This window comes from Salarias fasciatus, chromosome 6 (assembly GCF_902148845.1).
Source record: "Salarias fasciatus chromosome 6, fSalaFa1.1, whole genome shotgun sequence".
Lineage (NCBI taxonomy): Eukaryota > Metazoa > Chordata > Actinopteri > Blenniiformes > Blenniidae > Salarias > Salarias fasciatus.
The window spans coordinates 29,024,051-29,037,464 of NC_043750.1; the positions used below are offsets into that span (position 1 = coordinate 29,024,051).

A 13,414-nucleotide genomic window follows, 5' to 3' on the forward strand; every position below is an offset into this window, starting at 1 on the left:
AATATGTCTCTCTGAGTGTCATTTGTCTCTATGTTGCTCATAGTGAGTGAAAGTCTGACTTTCCCAACCAGTTTATCCACTCGGAATACCAAAATCTCAGTCACATGCTTGTTTCTCTAACACTGTCCATTGTGTGTGTCTGCCCTTGGATGTGAAGTTTAAAAAATAAAAGAGAGGGACTAATGAGAGACTATGTTCCCAGATGGGAGAGCAATTATTAAATGGAGCGATAATGCTGACCAGCAGATTTTTCTTGTCCTGCTTTTCCAAACAACATCTACAACGTGTGTCCAAATCCTCCTGCGGGTTCGAGATTAAGAAGCAATAAGTGCTATCTTCACTGACTCATCACACAAAATGAACATAATATATCTTCAAGGATTTGATAGAGCAGCTGATCAATAATAGTGACTCCCAAAAAAAAAAATTAAAAAAAATAAAAAATGATTTGAAGCAACCACATAAACAGATAGCGACCTGCACTTTTAACCTGCCCAGTGATGGAGGACGGCGCTCTGAGGGGGCCATTACTGGAAGCCAACAAAGCCAATATCACAGCGGTATTATGATTACAGAATAATTCACCGTGATATCTATTACCTCCCCGTGTATCTGCTGGGGCTGTGATGAGTTGGCTTACCTGTTTGTGTTTTATTAGTTCTTGTGATTAGAGGCCATCTAATATCTCAGCGGATCCATACTGCTGGGAGAGTTCAGCTGAGGTCATTGTTGAACGAGTGTTTTGTATCTACAATGCTGTTAATCAGCACCGTGTTGGATAAATGCACCCTTTAGAAAAAGATTTTAAATAAGGCAAGTTTCAAGTTTTACAGCCAGTGAGTGAATATGTTAGCTTGTCATGAAGCCTCGGAACAATGAAAACGGAAATTTCAATGAAGCAAAATTGACGGATATTGCATATTTCATTCAGTCAAAGGTAAAACACACAGTATGAGCCTCTCATACACACACGTTCATCCATCCACATTAGGAGGAATTATAAAAATTTTAGTTTCTATAGTGTGGGATATGTTCTTGGTTGTTTCATGGTGTTGAGCCGTGTCTTCCTCGATGAGGTAAAGTAGATATTGTTGCCAGAACAAGCAAAACAAAAGCTGGAGTTTACACCACAAGAAAAATGTAGGGCACTCTATGATTTAAAATATCCGAAAACATTTGTGTTGTTCATGATAGTATCTGTTTGATAAAGGATGTGAAAAGAAGAGACTGAGTCTTCAGGAGAGATGCTGCCGTTACTGTGGTGAGGGACATTCTCTCAGCTGGCTCCCCACAACTTTTTTTTGTGAACTTTGCTCTGAGAAATCTCCTGTGTTCCACAACAAAGACTGTAACTAATTACCTCCTTTAGACCTTTTTCCATATTTTTGTGAAATTTATTTGCCAAAATGCTAAAATATGTTTGATAACATCAAAGAACACATCCATCCACATGCTTGAATTTGTACCCCTGGTTGCAAGGCTCTCCATGGGGAACTTGCAAACAGCTCAGTTGAATTATCATGTGATCATTCATCGTATTATTCTTAGCCGATGACCAGCAAAAACCCTGCTAACTAAAAGTACAATTTTTTGCTTCATCTATGATTTTGCAGGATGCTCGCTCCACCTCTCCTTTCCCTAGTGCTTCAAATACAGTGAGCATGTAGAAATCACAGAGCCACAACCTGAAGAGCCCAGTATATAGTGCTGTCACCAGGTGAAGACAATCACACACACTCAGGAACAGGTGAAACACATCAGAGCAGGGAAGCACAATCAGACATCTTGCATTTTTAAATGCAGCAGCAGTTTCAGCTACATCTGCACCGGTGGTTGACACCAATCACCCTGCCATGTTTTCCTTCCTTGGATCTCTTTTTATCAATAGTACTGACCATCGTAGACTGGAAACTCCGACAAGAGCTGCAGTCTTCAACACACTCATTTAGCTATGAAAATTCAGCTGTTGTCAAGTTGGCTTAAATATTCATGCTTCTCAATTTTTTTTTCTGCTTTGAGCACCAATCAAGGCCTAATACACAAACAGACACTGTAATTCAGTCCAGTTTGTAATGGTCATAATGTGGTATCTGTAACGCGTGCTCAGTGTTCATCAGCTTTAAAGAGAACATCACATTTACTCTGACTGCTTCTCCACCATGCTTTCACATCTCCATTCTCTCCTCCTCCAGGAGGATTTGTTTTTTTCAGTAAAAGTAAGCAGTGAACAGGTGTCTGGATTCTGACATTATCCACTCTGTGTCTGTCTCCTGGAGCGAGTGAGCCTGTGATTCAGACATGGAAGCACTCAGGTATAAATGCAAACAGTCACATATGGTGCTCATGAAGGACTCTGCATGCACTCCACAATAATAATAAAAGCAAAGCAGGCTTTAAACATTCAAGTGGAGAACCAGTGTCGAACTGATTCTCAATGGATCCCACCTGCAGGAGGAATATAAAACTGTATCTGAAGGACGTTCAATTTGTGGACTAATTGTAAGTCAAGGCTCACGACCCCAATCCTTTCTTCTATCCCCATATATAATTTACCACCAGCTTTGTGTGTGAGTGTGTGTGTGTGTGCATCTGTGTGGGTGGTCCCATGGGGTGTGCGTTTGTGCTCACGTCTAACTGACCCCTTATGTTGTTTATCAGTCCCTAATTCATCCCAGTGGCGTCTGGGTGTTGCCGCAGTGAGGCCTGGACTGTTGGGCTGTCTAGTCGGATATGTTGGTGAGGGAGGGTGGGGCTGGGGCTGGGGCTGGGGGTGGGTGTTTGTCCTACACTCCTGAAAAAAAAAAAGAGGGGCGGGGTGGGGGTGGGGGTGTGGGGGGGGTATCATGGTTTCCACACTCCTCTGGCAGAGCATCCATCTGGATGCAAGTAGGCTCATTGTTTTGACATTCTCAGCGTGGCGCAGTCTGGAGGGGAGAGCAGGAGCCCCTCTTCACCTCCACAGCCGTGCTCAACATGATGCAGTACGACGTACCTCTGTATAATGCATGAATGTGTGTGTCCGTGTTGATTTGTTGTACCTTCAACAATCACGTTGTGATCTTCAAGTCAGATCACGACGCGTCAAAGCAAATATCTGCATTACGTTTGACATGTTGAAAGATGGACTTTGATATTCTACATTCTAACAATTTCCATTATCACATTACAATAAATCCATTTCATAAATTAAAACAGACAAAACTTTCTCCACAGGAATCAGCTGTTTCATCTTATGCTTTCTGTCCTTTAAACCAGAGTAAAGCATAAAGATGTGATTTTACCTCCGTTTAAATGTCCGACCTGCACAAACACCAGGAGGAGAGATCCATTTGTTTTTGGATGAGAACATTTGAATTGTGATTGTTCCTTCAACTTGAGAGTGACACTATTGTGACGTCTCTTAAAAGATATTTTACAAAACTGCATGTGATCTCAAAAATAAAAGACAAATTCATTGCACGTAACAGTGATTTATATTGGAGAGTAGTCCATGACCTGTGTGAGCGCTTATGATGAAGTATCTGGACATGAAGAAACCTTAATTGAGAGAAAATTGAGACAAAATATGCACAATGAGTGGGGACATTTGTGTTTAACTTGGCTCTTTCTCATGGAAGAAACTTTCTTGCTAGTGTTGCGCAATTTAAACAGGAAATAATCAGTATTTCCAATCGTAGATTACTGAGTTCTTTCCAATCAGCGTGCAACGGAAAATTATCTACCTAACACATAAATACAGAACAAATTCAGATTTGGACAAAAGATAAAAAGAGAGATGATTGGTCTCAAAGTTAAATTCTGATAAAGAAAACAGAAAGTATGTTCTGATAAAGTCTGTTGATAAAAGACGTGGTGAGCCATATGAAGATTTGAACCCTTTTTCACATCTTACAACAGACACAATTATACTAAATTTTACCGACGACATTTGTCAAATTCCTCCCAGTGTTTTGCATAACAGGAAATAAATGTCCGATACTCCATCAAAATGAAGGGGATCACGCAGACTGTATGTGTGTGTGTGAGACGTCTGTTACACGTCTGTGTGCGCTAGGTTTAATAAGCTCAAACATTTTGTCCATCTTCTCCATTATCTCTGTCTGATGTGGCATAACTGTGGAAAGCCATGTGGGATGGATCCAGTCTATAAACCTGCAGAACAGTCCAGTCGCTTTATTCAGTGGTCATGTAAACATGGCAGTCTGATCTCGCAATCAGAGGAAGATCCCTCAAATTCAGACACAGATGTTAGTTATGCATCAGACAGTAAGAAGAATGTAAATGTGATTAAAAACTTGCTCTGCATTTATGCCATAAAATACTGTTTCATGGCACAATATGAAGCACGTTCACCTTGAGGAGGTCACAGAACCACCATGTGGTTCCTCAGTGTATCCTTCAGAAGTACAGGAAGACGCTTTGAGACCCATAAAAATGCTATCAACATCATCATCATCATCAAATAGCTCATACAGTTTTATTGTTTAACAGGAATGCTGCCAAATAAAGTGCTGTATACTGATATCACATTCACCAACACGATTACAGCGCATTCAATGCTATATATACATCATATATGGAAGCTACACTAACATGAAACATGAATCATTTCATAAAATAACCAGAGGACGGGATGCATAAACAAAAGACTCATTCAGTTTCCTGCATCTCATTCTAACATTCGCTTTCAATTCTCGACAAATATCTCATTTAAAGTGCTTCATAATTAAGCTGTTCATAAAACCACACTGTGCATTGATTTTCTGATTTCTGATCCTAAAAATAAACTTTTTCATTGAATATAATTTATCAAGTATCGGTAAGTATCGTTTTCTTCAAAGGAGACGAAGTGGCTGGAATAAAGTCATCAAATGTTGAAAAGAAAATGAAATTTGGTCTAAATTTCTAATTTTTATCAAAAAGAGACATCATAGGAAGTAATAGACAGCCCATTGAGGGCATCCATATCACTTATATCTGCAGCAGTTTCTCATCAAAAAGATTAAAACTTTAGGAAAACACTTCACAGTTAAAAAGTGAGAAACCGATTTGGGGGTAAACAGGAAAAAAGTGCATCTCTCAGGGAAGTTAGCACACTATCGTGACATTAGATTTGCATATTCTGGTTTTGCATTTCAAGATAAAATGCAGTGAAGGCACACTGGCTGCACATGTGCACACACTGTCACGGTTTCTCCGGCGCCAGACCTCTTGTGCCGAGTCGGGTCTGGTTCGCGCCAACGTGGGACAGCGCTGTCGTGGTACAGATTTGGGTTTGAATATATTTTAACCACAAGATAAGAATCTGAAACTAAAAGGGCAAACAGCACAACAACAACAGCACCAGGAAACATAACCGTTTGGTAAAGCAGGTGGTCCCAAACCTTTGGATTTTCACCGGTGAAGACCAGCAGTGAAGTTTTTGTTTTTATAAATCTGAAGTGAAGCTGTGTGTGAGCTGATGTGTCCGCTCAGATGAGCGACAACTGTGCAGGAGCCCACTCAGTGTATTATGAACTAAAATAAACAGGCCTGTCAGGAGTGAGTCAGATCCTCTTCCTGTGACTGATTCACAAACCGAAGCTTCTTCAGAAATCGGGCGGTTTAACCTGCTTGGATCAGGCGGCGCCAGTCCACTAGAGCGCCGCCCAACTGAAGCTCCGGTGGGGATTTACATGTCATGAAAAAACATTATATATGCTTGAGATTTAACAAGGTGACCAGGAACTGCAAAACGAGTCTGACACGTTTGTGACTGTATTTCCTGCTTTGGATCATAAAGAGTTTCGGGGCTGCGGTCAAGAACAAAGCAGCAGGAATACCAAATGTCTCTGATTGGCTGCTGTGGATCGTGTGATCCGTGCTGCAACTTTTACACTGGGTTGCATCTTAACACAACAAACAACAAAAAAAACAAGGAAACTTCATATGTTTAAATTTCATGAAGTCTTTGTTAAATTTTAGATTAAGTTGTGGTTTTATTCTGTTTATGTAAAAATAAATGCTGTTTTTTTTTTTAAAATGGGAACATTTTTCTGAATAGGAAAAGATTTGTCTCTCTATGTCTTTTCATGTATTTCAGAAATGATCCATTTCTTTATGTAGGCCATAGGGTTATGGTGTAATGCATATTCCAGTGCAGTACATTATTAATCATCACTGTGCTCACTTACTCGATTCCATGATTTATAATATTTAACATCCCTGTGCCTGTTTGAAACATCTCACACTCACACTTCCCCCCTTTAGCTTCTAGTTTAGTTCACATGTAAACGACACGACAGGAGAAAAGACAGCAAAAGGCACCTGTTCGGGTTTGTTCCTGCTCATTCAACATCTAAACGCTCTCTCCCAGCACTGCTCCTTCAATACGTAAATATGAAATATAGCTATTTATATCTGTGCTCATTCTTTAACTTCCCGGTCGATGATGATGATGGTGACGCAAAATAAGAGTGTATGAGTTATGCTGAACTGAACTGGAATGAAATGAGTTGTGATGCACAAACGTGAAAGTTTCCATTTCTTAAAATACAGTTTTATTTGTGATTTACACGGATTAGCAATACATCTAAAAGCAACTCCATTAGAATAACCATTTATATAGGATTTTCACAGGTCACAAAAGTAGCTTGGCTCATTCTGGCATGCCAAAGCAAAACTCGCTCTTTCGTTTAAGAACAGGAGAAAAAAAAAACAAAACAAAACAAAAACAAGATGTGAATAGAGAGGCATTAGTAAAGCAAGGTGCAAAACAGTCGGAAAACAGAAGAGGAGAAAATAAAAAGGATGCAAAGCACATTCAGTTCATCTGGGAGCAATTTCTGCTCATAAACTGGTGAATAAAAATGGAAAAAAAAAAAAAGGTCTAGTGCTTGTTGCAAACTATGAAAAACGAAAAAAATAGAAGCATACTGCGACACAAATGGAGGATGAAAAAAAAAAGATTTCCAGGAGAGATGGTCTGAAAGAGAAAGACAGTCTGAGTGATAAAAACCTGGTGCGTTAGTGTCAGGCTGTCTCTCCCGCCTGCCTCGCTCTACTACACGCATATGCACTTCCATTTCCAAACTCGCACCTCCCGTTCTCCATCTCTCAGTTGTGTGACCTCAGCTCTTCGCCCAGAGCCGAAAGCTACCATTTAACACAGCTAAAGATGCACCCGAGCCCCCCCCCCCCCCCCCCCCCCCCGGCCCCCTCCGGCCCCCCTCTCCCACTAAATCCAATACTTCACATTGCTCGCTGGGATATTGGTACATCTGGTTAAACGGCGGGGGGAGGAGGATACGTGGGAACCCATCACACTTTGGCTTTTCAGAGTTCAACCCTGGGTCATCTGACATTTACAACACGACGGTGTTTACGAGAGAAATTACAACGAGGGGAGGTTTTCCGACGCCGAGATATTGACCGAGTGATCGGATCAAAACTGAATGTTCCACGCCACCTCCTCGTTACGTTCCAGTTCTTGGAGGAAAACAAAAAAAAAAATCAAGGGGGGAAGCGTAGCTGCTGTGAATGGAGCTACTGGGAAAAAAGAAAAAAACAAAAAAACAAAAAGTGTAATAAAGCTTGAGGAGCCTGAGGGGTGTGGATGCAGTCACTGGGGTGATTCTCTAAAGGGTCCGAGACGCCCGAGCAGGCAGAGGAGGAACAGCAACCCTCATCTTATTGAAATTAATGGAGGAAAAACTTACAATATGGCTTTAATACACACACACGCACGCACACACACACACACACACACACACACACACACACCAAGCAAAGACGCCACCTCTCCGGTCCTCGTGACCCAAGATCAGCTGGAGACGGCCCAGAGTTTTAACAAGGTCTCACATCTGCAGGAACACGAGTGGAGTGGAGAAGCACAAAGCGGCTCTCACACGTGACACAAATGAAAGATAATTCCTCCGTCCTTCACTCGTCTCACTTTCTGTTTCCTGGCCTTCCTCCGACAACCTGCCTCGCTTTGCTACGTGCACAACTTTTTATTCCCCCCCCCAGAAGAAAAAAAACAAAACAAAAAAAAAACATCCTTCACTGCTGAACCATCTGAAACTACGAACTGTGTTATATAACCACGAGAAAAGTGCCGCACAATAAAATAAAAAATATATATAGTTTAAAAAAACTATAGCCAACATATCCAGTTCTCATATATCTGTGTTATATAGTAACTTTGTGTATTCTGAAGATTAGAATATACTTTGAGCGATCAGGCATCACTACAGAAGTCAGTCAGCCGAGTAAGTTCAGGAGAAAACATGCGTAACATCGGTGTTCTCTGGAAAAGAGTAGAAACGAGTACAAAACAGAGTCCGCTAATACCAAATCTGTGCTCAATAAAAAAAGATCAAATTTCATGAGATGACAAACGATAAATGAATGTGACGCTTCACTAAAATGACATTGTTTTTTTGTTTTTTTTTTTGTTTTTTTTCCTTTCTTTCATTCTTCCAATTCAATTAGGCAAAAACAAACTGGAAAAACACACAAAGTGAGATTGAGATGAAGATATGAAAATGCTACATAAATATTTTGCGAAACAGGCTGCCGGCTTTCATTCTCTCTATTCCTGCTCGACAAAATCCTTGAACTGGTGTGTGTGGTTCAGCAGCAATCAGCTGAAGGTTCGAGTCAGAAGACCTCGCCTGAAGTAGCTTGAATTACAGGAGAAAGTGAGAAGAAACGTCTCTCACAGCAATTAAATCCACTCCAACCCCTGCGGCTGGGTGTTTGCTTGTTTTTTTTTTTTCTCTCTTCATTTTTTCCAGTGTGACTTGAAATTTCAGAGTCGGGCAGCAGAGATGTAAAAACAAACCTTTAAAAAAAAAAAAAACAGAGAGAGAAAAGGAGGAGGGGAGGATGCATTTCAAACAGGTGCAGTTTCACAACACTCGTGCTGCAGTCCAATCATTTCATCAAAGCAAGAAATACACCGAGTGGTTTCAAGTTCTGCTGTCAGCCTGGGAAAAAAAAAAGAGGAGCCAGTTATTCAGGATTTAAATGGCCTGAAGTGAGGCTGAGCAGGTGACCAGGTGAGCCGACACACCTGCTGCAGATCAACACCTCCACCCACAATCCCACATTAATTACCCAAATATTCCTTTTTCTTACAAACCAACCTTTTTTTTTTCTTAAATCCTTTCTTTTTGCACATTAAAATCTTTTGTTAAAAAAAAAATCAAATAAAATTAAAAACATGACAGAACATTGAGACAAAGACAAAATAAAAACATTGAACAGAATCTTTCCCCTCCCCGCCTGGCGCTCTGCGTTTGGCCCTCAGGCCTCCAGCTTCTCTTTCTTCTTGTTCTTCTTCAGGAAGGACGGGGTGCGGAACTTCTTCTTCTTCTTGGTGTTGGGCGACTTGGAGGGGGAGCTCTCGGGGGACAGCGCCTCCTCGATCTTCTCGCCGGGCCGCACCGTGATCTCCACGCTCTCCACGCTGGTGGTCAGCTGGCTGACGCGCTTCGACAGCTCGTCGTCGGCGTCGCCGTGGCCGTCTTTGCCGTTCATCAGGCCCGTGTGGTTCTCTGCGGGAGAGACGGAGGCCGCGTGAGGACTCAGGTTATCGGATGGCCGCGGCGGCGCTCATCCAGCAGGTGTTTGACAACGCTGAAGCAGGTGCAGTGATATTTCAGTATCTACAGGATCAAGACATGTTGCTGTCAGCAGAACTGAGCGAATTCAGGATAAATATTCAGCCCGTCCTTCAGTAAACAGGGCCTTAGTGTCTTTATGGATTAACAGAAACCAAACGCAACCAATAAACAACTACAGGCTCCTGCCCTCCATTGACTACTATTGTTTCATTATAGTCAGTCATTCAGTGTGTGTTTGACCAGCTGAAGCTACACAGGTGTAGCTACAGTACAGCCACGGAACGCAGCATTTCACAGGATTCTAGTGGTTTTCGCCTTTCTTTTAGATTGAGAATACGAAGTGCTGCAATTACTAGACGTATTGCACCATCCCACTGTAACGTCAGAATATCTCATCGCACTTGACAAGAGACACGATGACCCGAAGAGCAAAATGTCAGCGAGACACCGAGACTTGTTTTAACACGGCATCCTGTTATCGAGGCAACGGCCTGTGATGACATTACGTTTTTGATAAGATAGTTCTCAGCAGTCCCAGCGTGGAGACATTTGTGACTTCAAGGTACAAACTGTGAAAATCAGTCCCAGAAATAACCCTGGGCAGGCGATAGTGAGCTACAGAGCTGCAATACTTCCTCCAAGTACAGATGAATTTGTTAAAGAGACTACTTTCTTTACTTAAATAAAGACTCAATAACAGAAAAGGACTGTTGAAGCTTCACGAATGTTCTTGTGGGGGGAAATATGTGTTGGAATAACTACTATTATCAATATACTATGTTTTTAAATGGGCACACACACGCCATAATTCAACTTGTACGAGTCTGAAAATTGTATTTTCTCAATCGCAATAAAAAGTACTTTAAACAAAGCAACATTTTATTTTTAAAAGTTTTTTTGGAAACTGAAGCAGGAAATCTTGGCTCTCAACTCACTTACATACAGTAACAAAGAGCAAATTCTTCGTTAATTGCTACTTCTGATGAGCTGGGATGAGATTCGTCACACCCTAAAAGCATTTCCTTGTTCTTGCGGCGAACAGAGATCTGCAGGTCCGATCGGCCGGGCCGCTGAGGTGAACTGAGGACCGGCGCAGTCTGACAGCTCGCTGACTCTCGTGGTAAAAGCTGCGGGCGGCTCTCAGTGGCAGCGACACAATAGGTTAAGTACAGAGTGGCGGGATAATCCACACGACCGTCGTGCCTCCTGCAGGATATCTGGCTAAAAGCGCTGCTGTCGGACGTATCAAACGCACTAATTCCACCTAAAACCCCGCTGTTGAACTCCCATTTCCACGCCGTCACATTCTGTCCCTGTGCTCTACATATTTCATAACCTAAAAACCCCCGGTGACCCGACGGCCCAGAGAGCCTGTGCTCCTTTCAACCTCACCAAACGAGGCTGCGAACAGCCGCCTGCACCCACTTCCTGAATGACTGCTCACGTAACACCGCCGCGTCCTTTTCTCCGGATGACAGTCGTGGGTTGGGGGAAATCAGGCCACTGGTACACAGTTACACACTAAAACACTCCAGCTGCAGCGACTTTATTTCTGTCTCTGCACAAGAAGTAGAAAAAACCCCACATGGAGTGACATTAAAAAGCAGCCCGGCCTGGTCTGAGCGCCACAGGCCGACCTCATGGCGGGAGTGTCAGAGATTATGGGTCCCTGGAGTCGGTGTGCTGCCGTGGGTTAATTGTCACTGTGTGGGTTTTTTTTTTGTGTGTTTGAAGCCGACAGGAAGTCAATCCTATTATTTACAACCTGTAAAGAGACCCTTTGTGATCTCCGGGCTTGTTGGAGGAGCACCAAGTCGCTTCAGGCGTCACGCAAAAGACCTGATGTGTTAACAGATCCCACACTGTGCGTCCACGTCCCAGGAACGCAGGAATCGTGTCATGTTGTGACAATACTGCGCGCTCGCGTTACGGCTCCAGCAGCTCGGTGATGTACGACATCTAAAGGACGATCTGTTTTTAAAAAAAATAGCTCTGAGAGCGTGTAAGGAGAGACCTGCGGAAGACGCTTGTTTTCTCTTGCGCCTGAAGTTACACAATCGTGAATGAGAGGATCAACACAACTCTTACATGCCTCTGTTCATGATCGGATCGAGCAAGAGGGAAATTAAAAGACGCTCTCACACGACATCCACTGTAAATCCACGACTTGTGTTTTCCCGGTAAACTATTTCCCCTCATCTCTGCATTCAGGCTCTACACGCACAGAATAAACAACAGCACTATGTTGACGTGTTTACACTCTGAAGCCATCTCCTGATTTACACTCTGAAACCGAGGGGAGGGGGGACAAACCTGAAAAAATAACGGGGTTGATAAAAATCTGACAGTTTTGAACGCAGCGCTTTGAAAACAGCTGAAGTGAGGGAAGCAGTTTGCTCCTGTGGTGAGCGCTCCGTCTCCAAAACAGCTTGAATATGTAGGAAAAAGAAAAAGCTTTGCAGATATTTAAGGACTCTCTCTTCCAACATACATTTAGAGCACAGCGGAGTCTTCAGCTTGTTGTTTGGTTAAACGTGCACGCTCATGCTCACACGGTGAAAACAGGTGAGATTTTGTCAGACAGCAGAGACAAGAATCTTAAAGGAATCTCTCTCTCTCTCTCTCTCTCTCTCTGGGGGGTGAGCGGTACCTTCTTTAGCTGGAGTGCTTTGCGGGGACTGGGTGAGAGACAGAGACTGAGAGAGAGTGGAGCCGTCGTCGGAGGTTAGCTCGTGCTCGCCATCTGCAGGGAGGGTGAGGAGGAGGAGGAGGAGGAAGGTGAGGGGGATGCGGGGGGGATGAGGGGATTGCAGTGTGTGGGGGGGGGGTCGACAGCAGGGGTGAGTGGGATGAGAGGTTGGAGGGATTTGGGATGAGGGGTCAGGAGAGGAGGGGGGGGTTGAGAGATTAGTGTTAACACACACATGTTAGAATCAGGCCATGCACAGCTGTTTTTTTTTCTTTCTTTTTCCGCAAAACGTCCAAAATCCTTGTCTGCTGATCGGCGGGGCTTTGAGGACGCCATTCGTCGCTGGCTATCAGTCTCCTCTCATGAGCTCCAGATCGAGCGCCGTAACGTCCCGTCCAGTGAGCAGACGGACGCTGCGATCGTAAACAACAGCTCAAAGCCTCTGTACTGTCCAAATACACAAAAGACTGATGACAGGAAATGGTTTCACGAAGTAAGAAGATTATATTAAAAGCCACAACGCAGTGAAACTGTGACTTGTATTATTAGAGCAGTGAATAATCTCACTGTAGGACAAGCCCTTGTCTTGCAGTGAGATTATTCTCTGAGTCCAGGAGGCCAAGTTGTAAGCTCGCGTTTGAGGTTAGCTGGTCTCCGTAAACTGAACCCGAGTCTGATTTGACGGTGTGTGGAGTGACCTGCACACGGCGTGTCCTGCTTTCAGTCAGGCGGAGATCGGTTCAGGTCTCACATGACTCTGAACTAGATCAAGTACAGAGGAAATGAATTGATGATATTCGCAGTTATGAGATTTCCTGGACAAATTTAACCCACTGGTATCTTTAAAAGAGCCCCAATTTTTCCTGCCGTCAGTCTCAAACAATCTAAATGAGCGCCTCACAGGACAGAAAGAGTCAGCAGCAGCAAACGTTACAGTGCAGCTCGCCATCGGTCTCAAACCGCGGTTAGTGTGAGTTAAATACATCGCAGCATCACTCTGGTGCATTCATCAGCACTCTGGAGGTTCCACATTGGGCTGGCAGCGGTCTCAGTCGCTCACTACTCCCTCCAGCATGGCGTATGGAGGACGGTTGTGTAACAGGCTGATCCAGCATGT

General features: G+C 43.3%; 1 protein-coding gene across 8 annotated transcripts in view; it reads right to left on the reverse strand.

Annotated features, from left to right (window-relative positions):
* Positions 1-6,609: 6,609 nt before the first annotated feature.
* The window catches only part of add3a (adducin 3 (gamma) a), a 75,057-nt gene continuing 68,252 nt past the window's right edge, over positions 6,610-13,414 (reverse strand). For 6 of the 8 annotated variants that reach the window (XM_030093790.1, XM_030093791.1, XM_030093789.1 and 3 more), the window contains 2 exons: positions 12,259-12,351; positions 6,610-9,539 (listed from right to left, as the gene is read on the reverse strand). In XM_030093790.1, coding sequence (XP_029949650.1) covers positions 9,289-9,539; positions 12,259-12,351 — 344 coding nt within the window. In that variant the 3' untranslated portion in view covers positions 6,610-9,288. The remainder of the gene's footprint in view (positions 9,540-12,258; positions 12,352-13,414) is intronic. The other 2 variants (XM_030093794.1, XM_030093793.1) reach the window with 1 other exon arrangement.